We start from the raw sequence: 18,588 nt of genomic DNA, 5'->3' as shown, positions 1-18,588 counted from the left end.
TAATATATATATATATATATATATATATATATATATATATATATATATATATTATTATTATTATTATTATTATTATTAAAACGTAATATATATATATATATATATATATATTATTAAAACATAACATAAAATATATATATATATATACATATATATATATTATTATTATTACTATTATTAAAACATAACATAAAATATATACTAAACAACAGAAATAAATCAAACTTGGTAAATCTAACTATAAACAGTTTTTTTTTACATGCGGAGTAAGACCAGGATGGCAATTTAAGAAAGAAAATATGGTCAATTTAGATATCATAGTGACTTTACAATCAAATGCATATATATTATGATGATTTGATATATTGCCCAGCCCCTCAGCCCCTGAAATGTCCCCTCAGAAAAGAAAAGAAAGAGGAAAGTAAATCAAATACTGCAAAGCTACACTGCAAACACACGCCTGCAGAGACTTGCCTTTCCTCCCGTTTACGGCTGGGCCATTAGGCCTCATCTCACACACTTTAAAACAACAAAATGAGCAATGGAGTAAAAACAGTGCAAACCCCCCCCCCCCCCCCCCCAAAAAAGAATAATTTTCACAAAATATAAGTCAAACTTCTAATAAAACCTCCTGTATACTCATTCTGAGTGTCATATGAAAAAAATAAAGAGAGAGTATTTCAAACAGCTGATGTAGAGTATATGTCAGATGGACAGAAAGAGATGGATGCTGGAAAGGTGGCAGACACACACACACACACACACACACTCCCAACGGACCAGATCTTGTGACAAATACAACGGATGTGGCAGATGGGAGAGGAGGAAGTGCGATCGGTTGGAAACTCAAGTCTGTGTGTGCATGTGTACAACCAATTTTTCATTTACAAACCTTAACCTGACACAAACTTGAAGTTATGTATAGACTGACCCTAAACTGACTCAGAAGGTCTAAGTAGCTGATCGCTATAACACACACTACAGTTCAGGGTCAGGGTCTGTCTGTCTAATCTACCTACCTACTAAAAGTTTGACCATTTAACAGTTACTGTAAGTCACTAAATAATATTATTATTACATAATTCAGTAACTGAATGAACAAGATTCATACTTCTCTGGGGGTTTTTTTCTGAGAAAAAAATCCAGTAATCTCACATGTGTCTCCTCTAGAGTTTCAGAAGAGATCAGATGTGTCAAACTGTCTGAAGTATTCACATTCACAGCTCAATGCTATTACTGTATGTCAAAGACTGCCCGTCTATTTGTATTTCTCCTAAATATTCTGAGACAAAATGGATATTTAAATGACAACTCCACATGAATAATATTTTACATTTGAGAAATGTTGTTAGCAAAACAGAACAAGTCAGTAAATTCAGAAATATGATTTGGACAAGGCAAAAATACTGTGACTTCTTTTATAACAAAACAAAAAAGTCACTAGGAAAACAAAAATACATTTGGAAAATCCTTTATCACAACATTACACGATCACTGTTACAGTAAGACAAAGGGAAAGACGAAAAACTACCATTGTTTATCACATAAACACGAAGAGTTTGCAATGGACCTGGCTTCATAACCTCTTTTGGAGAAAACTCTGACGGAGCATTTGATGATTCCGAAATGAAGAGGAAATCTGACTTCCAAAAAGCTCTATAAGCTGAGGTTAATTCTAGACCTGTCTGTAGAGGAAATGTCAGCTCAAGACCATTGCAGAAAGGTTTAATTCAATCGGAAGATCTTTCTGATATATTAAACCTTCACAGACGGTGTTACACACCTGGACAAGGCTCAAGTTCTTCATCTCCATCTTCTGAGAGAGGAATGAGAGAGGGAAACATCAGAGCGCACATGCACAACTAAACCACGCATGTCATTTACATGACCATGTGTGTGGCACGCACTCAAATATAACCACAGGAAGTGACTGGCCCACAAACTACGTCATATTCAGCCAATGAGGGTAATGGATAAGTGCAATGTTGTGATAATGTGTAACGATCCCTGAAAAACGACACCAATTCACACTTTTGTTTTTCAAACATTTCATATCGAACTTGGTTTATTATTTACTGAAATGACAAGCTTTGTTGTCTCACCAGTTCAATAGAGTCAATCAGCAAGAAGGCCCCGCCCACCCGTGGGGGAAAACAAACTCTGTTACCCAATCAGCTTATGTGGACAACAGTAACCAGGGCTTGAGATAAACATCCGCCGATTTCAGCAGTGGCGTGTAACTAGGTGGTTTGAATTTTATATATATTAAATATAGGCTAGATTTTTCATTTGTAGTCTTTTAAATAGGCATCTGAAATAATAAACTAAGTGCAATGTAGTGTTGTCAAAAATATAGATTTTTCGATACATATCGATACTGAAATATCTGAAATGCTTTCAATACTCATTTTACGCAAAATACGCGATACCAGCTGGATCCGTGCGTTCGGTCTTAAAGTGACAGCAGGTATATTATAATATACCTGCTGCCAAATTATGTGATAATATTAAAAATATCTATATGTCAGTTTTCCCCCATGGTATCGATGTCAAAATTGTTGCCAGTGAAAATACTGAGTGGCTTGTAACTTTGGAAAACCACTAGCCACAGCGGCTGGTGAGCAAAAAAGTTAAAGGGATAGTTCACTTTGAAATTAAATGTTGGTATGTTTTAGCTTACCTCAAGGGCATCCAAGATGTAGGTGTCTTTGTTTCCTCAGTAGTTTCAATTTTGATATTTTTAGGTCAAACCGTTCTTGTCTGTCAGTCATATAATGCAGGTCTATGGTCACTATCTGAAAGAGCATGCACAGAGAAGTCCAAATTAAACAATTCCCCATCATAAGTACACATTGATGGCCTAAGACACGAAACGAGCGGTTTGTGTGAGAAAACGAACAGTATTTATATTGTTTTTACCTATATACAACCACGTCCAAGTGATCTGAGGGCGCGCGCGCATCCTGGTGTGTGACGTGTGCGCGCGTTGTGGCTTAGTCTGCACAAGTGCCGGAAAGTGTACAAGAGGTAAAAACGATATAAATACTGTTCGTTTTCTCACACAAACCGCTCGTTTCGTGTTTTAGGCCATCAATGTGTACTTACGATGGGGAATTGTTTAATTTGGACTTCTCTGTGCATGCTCTTTCAGATAGTGACCATAGACCTGCATTATATGACTGACAGACAAGAACGGTTTGACCTAAAAATATCAAAATTGAAACTACTGAGGAAACAAAGACAACTACATCTTGGATGCCCTTGAGGTAAGCTAAAACATACCAAAATTTTATTTCAAAGTGAACTATCCCTTTAACGTCAAGCCCTGTTTGGCACAAAATGTGATTTTTCCTCAATCTTGAAATCAACATTAGAGTTTTGTGTGTCCACCAAAGTGTTATGTTATACAATGTAAAGAATTTGCTCTGGCTCTTGTTTTAAATGATTTTGTTCCATTGTTGTCGTCTGTTGTCGTTATACAAACAGGATGGTCTGTGTTGTATTTGTCCCGCCCCATCTCCACTGTGATTGAACGACTGAGTAAAAGGTGGCAGTGATGAGTTCTGTGCTTTACCCAAAGTTGAACAGCTTTCAACTCTTGAATTTTAAACGGTGGCCTTAGGAAAAAAAAGACGCTTTGGTCGACACATGTCCATGTCTGTCAGATCTGAGGTTATCTGTATATTATTGAATTGGAATGTTGACAAAAAGTATATTTTTGCATAATTTTATAGGTAACACTTTACAATGCGGTCCCACGTTAGTTGATGTGTTAACTAACGGAGCAAATATTAAGATTCCTATTTCAACAGTCATATTTTTCTTCATTTCCCTATTGAAATGAACAGGTCTGTAACTGGGGCTTGATGCATTACTGAATGTATCTATAGGTTGCTGCAGTCAGTCATTTTCCAATCCCACCTCTCAGATAAACCCATCTCAGCATGAGCAAGAGCCAACACGGAGAGAAAAAAGGAGCTACACAGAAAAACAAACATACTTCTTTCCAGCGTCCCTTTCGGAGGCAGCTGTGGGAGCTGTCGTCCTCTCCGGCTGTTCACAGGGGTCCCAGTGGGGCTGGTCTGAACCGATCCACCACGAGGATTCGCCCTAGTACACAAAACACAATCACCATTATTACTGCTGTTTTGTGCACGTACCTTATTTCCATAATGCAAGGCATTACCCTGAACACTGACAGCGCTAGCAAGGAAATCAAAACAAAGTATCATAATAGGACATTGAACAAAAAGGCAAAAAGAGATTTCACAGTTGCTCTATGAAGCATCAGCAAACGAAAACCCAGTTGAAAATGATACATTATAAAAGATAGGGAAATGAAGGGTTAAAAAGCATGTGGATCAGTCAGTCATATATATGATATTTCACATATACATGTGCTGTAAAATCATGCACATCCATTTGAATGATGCTGAGGATTAAAATAACAATAAATAAACATGGCTGTCCATCAGCATTTTGTATTAGCATAATTACAAAGGAAGTACTAATATAAGGTACATATATACTAAATATATGGTATGTACTAATTTGTTTGTCTGTTTTTAATGTCTATAGCTGTTTTCATGGTGAAATCCAGCTTAAAGTATCAGATATACAGGTGCTGGTCATAAAATCAGAATATCATCAAAAAGTTGATTTATTTCAAGAATTCAACTTAACAGGTGAAACTAATATAGTATATAGACTCATTACATGCAAAGTGAGATATTTCAAGCCTTTATTTGTTATAATTTTGATGATTATGGCTTACAGCTTATGAAACCCACGAAATCAAAATCCCAGAAAATTAGAATATTACATGAAATCACACAGTAATTACACAGTGATACCATGGTCATTGAACCAGGTTTTGGTTCTTTTGGCAGTGTGGGCAGGTGCAAATCCTGCTGGAAAATGAAGGAAGCATGAAGTGCTCTGAAAATGTCCTGGTGGACGGCTGCGTTGAGTGGACAGCACAGTGGACCAACACCAGCCGATGACATGGCTCCCCAAACCAACACAGACTGTGGAAACTTCACACTGGACTTCAAGCATCTTGGATTGTGTGCCTCTCCATTCTTCCTCCAGACTCTGGGACCTTGGTTTCCAAATGAGATGCAAAATTTGCTCTCATCAGAAAAGAGGACTTTGGTCCACTGTGCTTTATTAAATCCAGAGTCAACGCAGCCGTCTACCAGGACATTTTCAGAGCACTTCATGCTTCCTTCATTTTCCAGCAGGATTTGCACAAATTTATTCTTCAAATAAATCAACTTTTTGATGGTATTCTAATTTTATGACCAGCACCTGTACATTACGATTCAAAAGTTTGTGGTCGGAAAGATTGTTTAAAAGTCTTTTATGCTCACAAAGGTTACATTTATTTGATTAAAACTACAGTTAAAACAGTAATATTGTGAAATATTATATATGAACGTATATATAAAATAATGCATTCTTGTGATGCAAAGGTGCATTTTCAGCAACATTACTTACATTAGAAATGATTTTAATATGCTGATTTGCTGCTCAAGAAACATTTCTTATTATCAATGTTGAAAACAGTTATGCTTCTAATTTGTTTTTGTGGAAACCTTGATACATTTTTTTTCAGGATTCTTTGATGAATAGAATGTTCAGAAAGAACAGCATTTATTTGAACTAAAAATCTTTTGTAAAATTAAAAATGTCTTGATTGTCACTTTTGTTTAACTTAATACATCTTTGCTTAAAAATATATATTTAAAAAAAAAAAAAAATCTTGACTCAAACCATCAGCTCACTGATGTAAATTCAGTTGTTCTGCCATTCTAGTCCATGCATTATTCCTGGTAGGAGGCTTCAGTAAATATGTACTTTACACGTAGATTTTAATGGTACATTTGACAAAATGCTTGATGCTTTGGCACATGAAGGTGAGTCTTCCACAGTGATGCTGCAAGAGAAGTGTGCGCTTTTCTCCGCCATCACCCAAAACAAACAAAACATATTAGTATTCAAGACAAAAGAACCAAATGGGGGAAAAACAAATGAGTTAAACATCACAATACAGGGATAACAACCAATGGAGATTCCACGTCACTCACTGAAAGTATAACTGGTGTGTTTTGATATAAAAACAAATCATTAAAAAGAAATGAGCCGTATCTGGTGCATCTACAGGGATCATGAGATGGAGGAGATATAACAGCGATGCCGCAGAGGGGGCATTAAATAAATCAAAGGGGTTGGTTGGGGATGCCGGGGATCTTTGTTAACACATGAAAGGTGTTTTGTTGGATTAGTCAGGGCTGCTTTGATCTGGGTCACCTCGATAAGGCAGGGGAGGGTGGAGCGGAGTGTCCTGACGGCAGCGAGGGCATCGAGGATCTCATGTGGGGCCCGTCGGGCGGCCGCTCTGTGGAGCGAGAGCGACTGTACATGGGACGCTCCATTGCGGACCGCTGGTCTGCAGAACGGGACCTGTGGTGATACTCGTGCCTGTCTGGCGCTCCGTAATTCCTGGAGAAACGTGATTGGGGGGGGAAACAGGTCGGTGTTTAGTGTGGGACAGGTCGGATGCGTCAGGATGATGGAGCGTTGAGACTCTTACAGGTCCATGGTTAAGCTGTGGCGATCTTTGGCACTTGGAAGCAACAAATGTATGAGTTCAACAGTTCTATGCTGGATGTAATATACTTTTCATTTGGTTTTGTTGCAGAGTTTATAAGGCTGAAAGATACATTAACAGGATCGTTTAGTTTAGGTTAGGACTATGAAATCCAACAAGTCACAGAAGCATAAAAATAAACAAGAATTATTTCAAACAAATAAATTCATTCAAAATGTATCTCGTTATTAAAAACTGTGGAAGGAAAGAGTGTTCTCAGATTATTCCCAAATTTTTAGGGAAAAAAGGAAAAATCCCATCCATTTTATCCAGAGAGAAAACATTTTTTTTTTTAGGACAGATCCGTAAAAAAAAATATTTAAAAAAATCCCTATGGAGAAAATGAATGGGAAAAATACTTCTGGAACCAACACTGCTTTAAAAACAACAACACTTTTAACACTTTATAATATACAATAATGCACAAGACAACACAGAGACACATGTAGTGCATGAAAAGTTGCCCAGCATCAGATCACGAATTAATATATTAATAAATAATTACTGAAATAAATGCAGTGACTACACTGGCTGTTTAAAAAGAAATATTAATATACAAATAATAATAAACGAGATTTATTTGAAAAAGTACTCAAATGAAACATTTAAAGTGACAGACAGCTTGAAATTAGTAAAAAAAAATCTGAATAAAAAATAATGTGTTTTAGTTTTAAGCAAATTATTTTTGTAATTGATGGCTATTTTAAGACTAATTAACTCGTGCAATACTTAAATTCCTTATGATTTCTATCCCTAAATGAAAGGGAATAAGGAAATGGATTTGGGATTTTAAGTAAAGAAATATATTATTTGCATAACATTACTCTAATATATCGAAAGGTCAAAGAATAAGAGTCAAATAGAACTGGGTAACTTTAATTACAAAAGAAAAAACAATCATGAGTTAGGAACAAAATGCAGCTACTACTATTCAAAGTACTACAAAACGTAAAAATGGTCACAGCATTATATACCTGTATATATATATATATATATACTGTATGTGTGTATAAACTTTTATGTTAGATACTGTATGATTAATCGATTTGACAGCACTAAATCCCTAATTTAATCCCTAAATTTAGTGAGACTTGAACGAGGAAATGTTATTTGCAAATGGGTTAAGAAAAGAAACTTAATTTAAAAAAATATGGCAAAACCAGGAGCCAGTTTGAAGACTTGGCACTAGACGTGGGGTTATTCGGTAGTGAAACGGGCCCAGCTCATGACAGGGCAGCAGGGTTGCTCTCGGTGTTGGATATCATCCCGTATAATGTCTTCAACTTGAAACAAAAAGGCTGTCGACATTTTAGACAGGCCATAAATGGCTGACCCAAAAAACTGCAGCACCGGTACCCCTCCATGTCACTGTACGCCTCTATGACGGGCCGTCCCAGCAGGACAAGGTAACCTGACCACCGTCCGCCGATTGATGGGACACACACTATTGCCACGGCTGCCAAAAAGACACAGATATTTGGAACTGACTCACATAAACCCTCACAGACTGTGCATTAAACACACTTCATCAGGGTTTAAACATAAAATCCTTTTTTAAAGTGATAAAAGTAAATAATAAAAACATTACAGATTAATGCACATTACTAGAGATTAACATCTGCTAGACAACTTTTTACACAAAACACCAAGTTAGAGATTATAGACAAACACACATCGACGTGTAGCACTCAAAGCAGTGAAGTACTGTATTTATGTCCATTTTACCTCATTTGTCACTGATTATTAAAACAAAACCTGAGCTAGCAGCAAAAAGAAGTGCTCAGATTCTTTATGATGACCTTATGAGAAAATGATGACGATGCTTTAGGAATGATTCAAAGGCATACAGTAGCTCACCATTCTTACAAGGACAGAAGCTTGTTAGGTATAATGCTGTATATATTCTCCAAGCTTTCTTGGGAAATATATACATTTGCAGGGATGGTGTACATTAGGACAGAGGGACGAGGAAATACATGTGCTCTTCCTTCAGCATGTTTTATTTTATTTATTTGTATTTTTTTTCAGAGTGTTTCCTAGTTTTTTAGACATTAAACCTCAGGTTGACATTAATAAATCACCAGTGAACTGTTAAATTGATGTACAGTCATTGTTTCAAATATATACATAATAAATTATGCCTACAATGATAAAAAAAATTATTACAATGCATTATATATATTTTTAAAATTGATTACATTTATATTTGATTATTATATTCAATTTATAAAAATAATAATAATGAAATTTAAGTTGGTTTTTAAATGTTTTACTTAAATATTTGTGTAGCTTTAAGTACATTATTTCTGAAATAAACTCTTTGTTTATTTTTGTACTTTAAGCTACAGTAATTTATATTCAATTACAAATATAATTCAATCAACACTGAAACATATTGAAATAATATTCAATTGATTGAAAACAAAGCATTTTGCTGAATATTTGTAAGTCCATGCTTATTAGAGCATCACATCATTGTCTTAGTAATCTACTAAATCAACTAATAAACTAATAAATATTATTATTAAACTAATTCATATTAATATTTGAATTTATATTAAAACATTATGGGTGGATGCTGCATCCACAACAAAAACAACCTACAAAAAAATTATTTAGTGCACCTTTATGAATCTTGTATTTGTATTTATACCAGGACATATGCAGTCGGTGTCAAAATGTCAACATGAGGTTGTTAGGTTTAAGGTTTCTCAATGTCAGAGGCCCTCAAGAATGCAGGTTTTCAACTAAACAACAAAACTGGTGGCATCTTATCATGTCATGATGATTGAAGTACTGTACTGAAAACCTGGATTTGTTAAAGTTGAGAGGAAGTCATGGTTTGAGAAACCCTGATGTGTTAGTGAGGGCTTCTAGCGGGGAGGTTAATGAGGACGGGTGTCGCTCTACCTGAGTTCCTCCAGCTGACTGTCATGAGGCTGACTGTGTCGGGTTCGAGGTAAGGTGAGAAAATGACTGCAGGCAGATGGAGAGAATATAGATAGAATTTCAGATGAGAGATGGGAAGATTTGAGGGAAGAGAGGGGATCATGTTTATTTTGGAGCTGATGATGGTGGGATGAACCCAAACTCTTCATGTAGAAGAAATGTGGTTACTGTTCAATGACACCAACACTCACACGTCCAACTGCATCGAGAGCATAAAACAGCGTAATTAAAGGGGCCAACAGGATTTTCTTGCACCATACTGACACTAAGCTGTATACAAAAATGTATAATAATTATTATTATTATGAATAGACTGATATTATTATTAATAGGTTACATTATAAGTGCACCTCAGGGAAAAACGACTGCTACAAAATATAGCTCGTTTAAAGCAAATATACACTCACCGTCCACTTTATTAGGTACCGGAGTATTGTTGCTGACCATGTCCATTTCTTTATGACAACAGTGGACCCGTCTTCTGATGACTACTTCCAGCAGGATAACGCACAATGTCACAATGCTTAAAACATCTCAAACTCCTGTCTTAAACATGACTGAGTTCTCTAAACTCATATGGCCTCCACAGTCACCAGATCTCAATCCAATAGAGCAGCTTTGGGATGTGGTGGAACGGGAGATTCACATCATGGATGAATTCTTGTTGAATTTATGCCACAAAGAATTAAGGCATTTCTGAAGGCAAAAGGGGTCCAACCCGGTACTAGCAAGGCGTACCTAATAAAGCGGCCGGTGAGTGTATATTTCTATTACTATGCCAATTTGCCAATGCTTGCTTGCTGACTAGAAAACCTTTTTCCTAAACATAAAAATTATAATATGTCGAATATACAAAGTTTGAGAGGTGCATGATCCTTGATATTGATTCGGTAACACTGACACAAAACATCTAAACCCTTCAACCACAGTTCAGATGTTTACGAAGAAGACAGAGAGATGTGTCTTACCTCTGAGATGGGGGCATGCTGGGAGACCGCGAGCGCGCCCGGTTGATGTCGGCTGACCGAGAGCAATGATTGGACGATAAGACCTGCTCAGGCACAGAGAGGGTGGAGCTCTGGAGGTCCCTGCCGTTCCTATAGTCTGTAACACAAAGGAAACAATTACTGAACTGATCATCTGTGGCAACAAAGATTTTTACTACATGTATTATTGCAAAACTGCTAAACCGTTTAATAATAGCAATTTGAATACGCTTTAATAAGTATATTCCTTCATGCAAAAATGTTTAATGGGTTCGGATTTTTGTATTTAACACTGTCTGTTTTAGATTATATAATGTATGCTTATGTGTGTTTCTGCAATAACTGGTTCTTAAATTGCTGTAAAAGTTGCTTTTTAAAGCCAATATGTTCCAGGCCAGCCATGACTGAACTTAACTCCCATTAAATCAGAAAACGGCTTTCACAACCAAAACCAGAATAATGACTTTTTCCTCATGCAAGAGCTGTCAGCCCACTCAGCCTGATGGCATTTCATTACCCAGCATTCAGTGTGGCCACGCTAAGGTCAGTGCCTCGCATGATTACAAAAGATTGATGTTCAACTGACTGTATCGCACATTAAAACAGGCTGAAGGTAGAACAATGTATCAAAGAGAAGTTTGAGGAGGGATATTTTGTCTTTCTGACGACTTATTATTTGACTTTTTACTAGGAACTCACAATTGATTCTAATAGAGTTTGATGTTTTCATGTTGCTAATGATGTAATACTCTAATAAAAATACTAAATTTGTAGCATCCACAAAAGTTGGGTAAAATAGTACATTTTTATCAATTTTATCAGTAATAATTATAATAATTAAACATAAGTGCTTTTATTTACAGTAACATTTTGGTCTTGCTTTATCTATGAAGGAGATTTTTGATGCTGCCGGGTCAGTAAGATATTTTTAATGTTTTTGAAAGTAGTCTCTTATGCTCATCAAGACTATATTGAAATAAATTTTAAATAACTGTTTTAAATTAAATTATTAAAAAACTCTATTTCAATACATTTTAAAAAGTAACATTACCGTGATGTCAAAGCTGAATTTCCAGCATCATTACTCCAATCTTGTGTCACATGATCCTTCAGAAATGATTCTAATATGCTGATTTTCTGCTCAAGAAACATTTCTTATTATTAACAATGATGAAAACAGTTGTGCTGCTTCATACTTTTGTAAAATTTTGAAATATATGTATAAAAATATTGTAACATTATAAATGTTTTTATGGTCAGTTTGAAGCATCCTTGCTGAAAAAATATATAAACTAAAAGCATTAAAAGGTATTAATTACCTTCTGTAAAACCACCTATAATGTTGTCTAACCAGGCAGCTACAGAGCTACAGTATCTATTACAGTACAAGCAACATTAGTTTGGTCTGTCTGTTCTGAAACACACACACACACATGCACAACCTCATTCTGAATGTGACCTCTGTGTGCTCCAGCGCAGAGACTGCATCGGCACCAGTGCATCATGCTGCAATAAATGAACGGCTGCTAAACACAGGGGCCACAAAACAACTACAGCTGCACAGAGCGCATGAAGGGAAAGCAACGATCTATAATTCCTCTGAATGTTAATCATCTTCTCCCGGCGGAAAGCACTGCATCAGCACTTTACAACCGGCCCGGAGACAGAGCCAAAATCAATGAGAGAGAGAGAGAGAGACTGAGAGAGGGTTTCCCTCTCTCACAAAGAGCAAGACTGGAATTTTAAAAAGGGTGTGTGTGGATGTGTGTGTTTCCAGTCTGTTTACACTTTTCTTTCCCGTCTGAGATGAACATTTTTGCACCAGTATTAGGTTGAAAAGTGGTGAAGACCCCTATAACATATGTATATACTGTGCATAGCAGGACATTAACCTTTATGTGTGGAATATGTGCCCCACATCTCTTACTTGATTTACTGAATTGAACTGCTAAAAGTTCAGACATCTGAACACAGAAGTGGATTAAAAATGAAAAATAGTCACATTTATTTCCGAGATGATAATTGGATGGCTCAATCACTCAATGTGACAATGTGCAAAGACAACATTTCTAATTTTCATCTCAAGTTTTTCAAGTTGCATTTTTTCTAATATTTATATTTATTTCAGTTAACATTTTTTTTATTTGAAATATTTTACACTAACACTAATATATGGCATTCAGCAAGTAGTAAGTGTAGGAGTATGCATTATGCAACATTTCAAACAGTAGTATGCTACATATATAGTAGTATGCATGCAGTATACAGTTTATACTATATATGGTATAGAGCAGGGGTGCCCAATCCTGCTCCTGCCGATCGACTGTCCTGCACAGTTCATCTCCAACCCTAATCAAACACACCTGCCTTTAATTTTCAAGTGATCCTGAAGACCTTAATTGGTTGCTTCAGGTGTGTTTGATTAGGGTTGGAGATGAACTGTGCAGGACAGTCGATCGGCAGCAGCAGGATTGGGCACCCCTGGTATAGAGTATGTTAGTATATTTTTAAACAATTCTCAGTAGTATAGGGTGTATACTGCACTGTATTCAGTAAGTGATAAGTAAAACAGTATGCATTATGCAACGTTTTTAAACAGTATGCTACATTATTTTTCAAATGACCTCATTACATTGCATGCGAGTAATGTCCAGTTATAATCATTTGGAAATAAATAAGGTTCTATGAGAGTGTGTGAGCAAAGAGTGACTTCATATTGAGCGGATTTAGCAGTAAATGTCTTCATCACCTCCATCAGATGGTGTCATTTTCACTGTTCCTGCTAACATCTTACCTGACACAACGCCAACACCATCTTCACCGTCATAGTCTGAGAACTCACTGTCGCTGATCCTCTGAGACCCTACAGGAGAAAGACAGAGACACAGACAGACAAGTGTTAGTACGGCCTGTACCGAGCCTGGATCGTGTGATGGAGCTGTTCTATGAGAATGTGGATTCTGCGGCAAGCAGTGAGGGCTAATGTTAGGATGTTTTCTGCTTGCTCTGATCCTAAATCTCATACGTTTGCGTGCAGACAGATAAATAGAGAGATTTTCAATAGTTTTAGCTAACGAAAACATCACTATGGTATTCCTCAAATACTGTCTAGGCAGGCAGCTCACTAAGTTTTGGAACAGAACTGACAAACACGGCTGTTCATTCATCTTCCTCTGTGACGTTCATAGCAAGTGTTAAAAGAGCTGCACTCAAAATACCAGTCTATTTCAGACTACTCACAGATAACTGAACATGTCAGTCCGATATCTCTCTCTCTCCTCCAAATCCACAAAAACAAGAGCGAGGCAGCCTGAGCTTTGTGCTACGTGAGAAAATGGATCTTGTTCTCCCCTTGCTTCAGTCATGAGGAATAAACCGAGCCGAACGCCGTCCCTCAGCCCATAGCGCTGACGTTTGCCGAGTTTGACACTCTGAAGCGATCGCTCCATCACTCAGTTCAGATGGAGAATGAAAGCTAATCTGCCGTTCACAGAACTACAGCGCACCAAACAGACCCTTGCGCTTTAACACAATAAACCTGCTCTCGTTTCCTTCTCTCTTTCATAAGCCTGTCTTCCTCTCTCCTTCAGCTCTCGGGTCTATAAATCAGTCTCTCTTTAAATCGCTAAATCAAGCACTCAAGTGTCAAAAGAGATTCGCAAATTTGAAAAAGAACCGCATGATGTATTCTCGCGACCCGTCGCGTCTTGCTGTTTTGTTAGGGTTTCGAATAGTTTGTGAGACTTTTCTTATGTAGTCAGAAGTTGATGGTTACCATTGTAAATCTTTGTAAGGGATGTCTTATAATATCCTTATGTTGAAACATGTTAAAAAGATCTCTTTGGTGACACTTTTCAGAGCTTAAAATAAAGAGAAAATAACTGGTATGAATGTGATATGTGATGATTTCTGTCTCTTTGAATGGTTCAATACAGGTCATGTAAGTACAAAACCACACAACAACAACAACAAACAAACAAGAAAACTCGCTCTTAAAAGAAAAGAAACTAAACTAATTCAAAGACTTTTCACACACAGGCGAGTTACACAAAATACACCTTTTTTAGAGATATATTATATATCACAGCTATAGTAACTATAAAGGGAGGAAGAAATGAAACGACCAGATAGGCCTGGGTTGAGTGATGGAAATGACCACAGAATTATATACATGTGTTAACCAGTACAGTGTTTGCTTTACTGTGTATATATTTCCACGGGACAAACGAAATATGAAATAATGTAAAAATAGAGATGGCACATGTTGTCTGATGTGTGGTCACACTTTTTACAACAGCTTTGAATGTGGCTCATCCAATTAGAATTTGGCTGAATAATCATTTGTATAATTTTAGTTGTGTTGTTTCTATGGAAGCCTGTTTATTTATACTCAATGCAATTATGAGATAAAGTTTAAAAAGAAAGAAATACAGTGCTATGCATAAGTTTAGACACCCATGCTAAAGTTGACTAAAAAGAGGAATAAAAAATCATCTTTTGGAAATTGAACTTAATGCCTTAATTTAAAAAATTAGGAAAAATCCAACCTTTAAGGACACCAATTTTCTTTGTGAATGAATAATGTATCGTAAATAAATAAATGTTCTTCCTTAAAATACAGGGTGCATAAGTTTGGACACCCCTATGTTAAATTCCCATAGAGGCAGGCAGATTTTTATTTTTAAAGGCCAGTTACTTCATGGATCCAGGATACTATGCATCCTGATAAAGTTCCCTTGGCCTTTGGAATTAAAATAGCCCCACATCATCACATAGCCTTCACCATACCTAGAGATTGGCATGGGGTACTTTCCATAAGATCATCTCTCAATGCAAATCAAACCAGCTATTAGGCTAACTGAAATAAAACCATGCCAATCTCTAGGTATGGTGAAGGCTATGTGATGATGTGGGGCTATTTTAATTCCAGAGGCCAAGGGAACTTTATCAGGATGCATAGTATCCTAAAAAAAAAAAAAAAAAAAAAAAAAAAAAAAAATACTTAAAAATAAAAATCTGCCTGCCTCTATGGGAATTTAACATAGGGGTGTCCAAACTTATGCACCCTGTATTTTAAGGAAGAACATTTATTTATTTACGATACATTATTCATTCACAAAGAAAATTGGTGTCCTTAAAGGTTGGATTTTTTCCAATTTTTTTAAATTAAGGCATTAAGTTCAGTTTCCAAAAGATGATTTTTTATTCCTCTTTTTAGTCAACTTTAGTATGGGTGTCTAAACTTATGCATAGCACTGTAGCTGTGAGATAAAAAAAAAAAAAAGACTAATTAATACGCACAGTTCAAAAGTTTGGGGTCAGTGGTATTATTTTATTTTATTTTTTTAAGAAAATAATACTTTTATTCAGCAAGAATCAATTAAATTGATCAAAAGTGTCAGTAAAGACCTTTACATTGTAAAAAAAAAAAAAAAAAAAGATTTCTTCTTTTTCTTTTGAACTCTATTTATCAAAGAATCCTGAAAAAAAATGATGTCCCCAAAAAATATTAAGCAGCACAACTGTTTTCAACATAATAAAAATAAATGTTTCTTGAGCAGCAAATCAGCGAATGATTTCTGAAGGATCATGTGACACTGAAGACTGGAGTAATGATGATTAAAATTCAGTTTTGCATCACAGGAATAAATTACATTTTAAAATATGTGACCCTGGATCACAAAACCAGTCAACAAGTCGCACGGGTATATTTGTGGCAATAGCCAACAATACATTGTATGGGTCAAAATTATCGATTTTTCTTTTATGCCAAAAATCATTAGGCTATTAAGTAAAGATCCATTGAAGTTCCATGAAGATATTTTCCTACCCTAAATGTATAAAACATTTATTTTTGTGAGTGAATGCAGCACAATTACAAGCATAAATTGCAATTTTCTCAATGTTTTGATTTTTTTGCACCCTCAGATTCCAGATTTTCCAAATAGTTGTATCTCGCCTAAATATTGTCCTATCCTAACAAACCATACACCAATGGAAAGCTTATTTATTCAGCTTTCAGTTGATGTATACATCTCAATTTTGAAAAATTTGAATGGTTTTGTTAAAATAGACAACAGTTATTTTAGATTCTAATAATGTTTCGCAATTTGATTTTTGATCAATAAAACGCAGCCTTGGTGAGACTTTCAAAAACTTTACAACAATCTTACCAACCCCAAACTTTGAATTAGTGTATAAACAATTGCTGAATTTTAGTCATACCATCCAGCCCTTCTAAAAGTCATAGTAAAAGCAGACAGAAGCCTGTGTTCACTATAGTGTGTGTGTGTGAAGAGGTCAGACTGATCTGCAGTAGAGGGAAGACAGCAGCACTGGGGAGAATCACTATGGAAAAATGTGATGGTGTGGGGAGATGGTCCACTTCGTTCTGCGTGATGCGTTTCATTTTTCACAGGATTAAGAGGGACAGCAGGGTGGATCCAGTATAAAAACACACGGATAAACCCAGAGGATCAGCCTGAGCATGCAGCGGTCATTACCTGTGCTGTACACATACGGGCCTTTGGCTGCAGAAATAACCAGGTCAAAATAAAAAACAATGAATGCAGGACACAAACGCTCATACCAACAGCAGAAGTCTTTCAGATTTCAGCTCAGATCACCGAGCGCTTACGTACGGAGCCCTTAAAGGGACATGGTGATGGAATAAATATGAGATGGGAGGGAAAAATATATTTCAATGCTTCGAATGCAAATTTTGTGTTCCCCCAAGAAACTTTGCGTTCGCTTGCAAAACTTTTGTGTTCTTTGCGTTTCTCGGGGGAACGTGAACATTTTGCGAGCAAATGTAAAGTTTTCTTGAGGGAATGCAATACATTTGCGAGAGAACATAAAAGCATTGGCAAATTGTTTCTCCTCCCATCTCATTTTTTTTCCTTCATCATGTCCCTTTAGGGGCTTCGTACGTATGAATATGTGTGGTCTAAGACCCAAAACTTACTTTATGCAAGTATGTATACACAAAAAAAGCTTTATTTAAAGGGATAGTTCACCCAAAAATGAAAATAAAATGAAAGATGATGTTTTGAAGAATGTTGGTAAGCAGACAGTTGCTGATCCCCACTGACTTAAAAGATCATTTGAAAAATGTCAGTGACCAAACAGTTTCTGCTGAACAGAAGAAAGAAAACTCATACAGGTTCAGAAAAACTTGAGGGTGAATAAATGATGATAGAATTTTTATTTTTGGGTGAACTATCCCTTTAACATTTTTTCATTGTGAAAAAGGTTTTTCAATGTTTTTTTTTTGCAGTTTGAAGTTCTTAAATCATATATACTTCTTAAATACTTTCTCACAAAAAGCTCACAAAACTAATAACATGGTCTTTAGGAAAACTTATGGCAAAAAAAAACCCTTCAAGAAGAATACGATACTTGCAATGTGGCATCAAAATGAGCAAAAAATACATATTGTGAATGTTCCATATAATGCCCAAATAATAAAGGCAATTCTTAAAAAAACATTTAAAGGCAATTCTATCAAGCATTTGTGCTTGCATCCTTTTGTAGAGTACATTTATAGCCTAGGACTTTAGAAAAGACGTTTAGAAACTGCTCTGAGAGAGGAAAATCCACATATTACAGCACAGGCAGATGTTGATCATAAAAAATGCTAAATAGCTATATAATCTGTAATGAAAATCATCTACTATGCAGCATATGTAATATATAAGAGCAGAGAGTTGTTCTGTGTGCATGTAAGATGAGAGAAAGAGACGTACTCTGCAGTCTGCGTGTGGGACTGTCTCCGTGCAGTGCTCGTCTCTGAAGGCAGGGGGAGCTCTTGGGCAGGGGTACCGATGAGACGTCATGCGTTTGCAGCTTATACCAGTGCGGCTCATCGTCCAGCAATGCTGTTTCCAGCTCTATGAGGATCTACACAAACATTTGTGTCACATTCACATGCATACATACATATCCAAGTTTATCACAATGCATGTCAATGAATCTCTCAATTTGAGATGGTTTGTTTAACAA

General features: G+C 36.2%; 1 protein-coding gene across 24 annotated transcripts in view; it reads right to left on the bottom strand.

Annotated features, from left to right (window-relative positions):
* Positions 1 to 18,588, bottom strand: part of rims2a (regulating synaptic membrane exocytosis 2a) — a 190,092-nt gene that overhangs the window by 62,018 nt on the left and 109,486 nt on the right. For 8 of the 24 annotated variants that reach the window (XM_079893722.1, XM_079893732.1, XM_079893733.1 and 5 more), the window contains 8 exons: positions 18,333 to 18,486; positions 17,091 to 17,117; positions 13,382 to 13,450; positions 10,570 to 10,705; positions 9,563 to 9,628; positions 6,313 to 6,504; positions 4,001 to 4,110; positions 1,784 to 1,816 (listed from right to left, as the gene is read on the bottom strand). In XM_079893722.1, coding sequence (XP_079749848.1) covers positions 1,784 to 1,816; positions 4,001 to 4,110; positions 6,313 to 6,504; positions 9,563 to 9,628; positions 10,570 to 10,705; positions 13,382 to 13,450; positions 17,091 to 17,117; positions 18,333 to 18,486 — 787 coding nt within the window. The remainder of the gene's footprint in view (positions 1 to 1,783; positions 1,817 to 4,000; positions 4,111 to 6,312; positions 6,505 to 9,562; positions 9,629 to 10,569; positions 10,706 to 13,381; positions 13,451 to 17,090; positions 17,118 to 18,332; positions 18,487 to 18,588) is intronic. The other 16 variants (XM_079893734.1, XM_079893730.1, XM_079893712.1 and 13 more) reach the window with 7 other exon arrangements.

Source organism: Squalius cephalus, assembly GCF_949319135.1.
Source record: "Squalius cephalus genome assembly, chromosome: 15".
Lineage (NCBI taxonomy): Eukaryota > Metazoa > Chordata > Actinopteri > Cypriniformes > Leuciscidae > Squalius > Squalius cephalus.
Note: the sequence above shows the minus strand (reverse complement) of the source record. Positions and strands in the feature narration are given on the sequence as shown.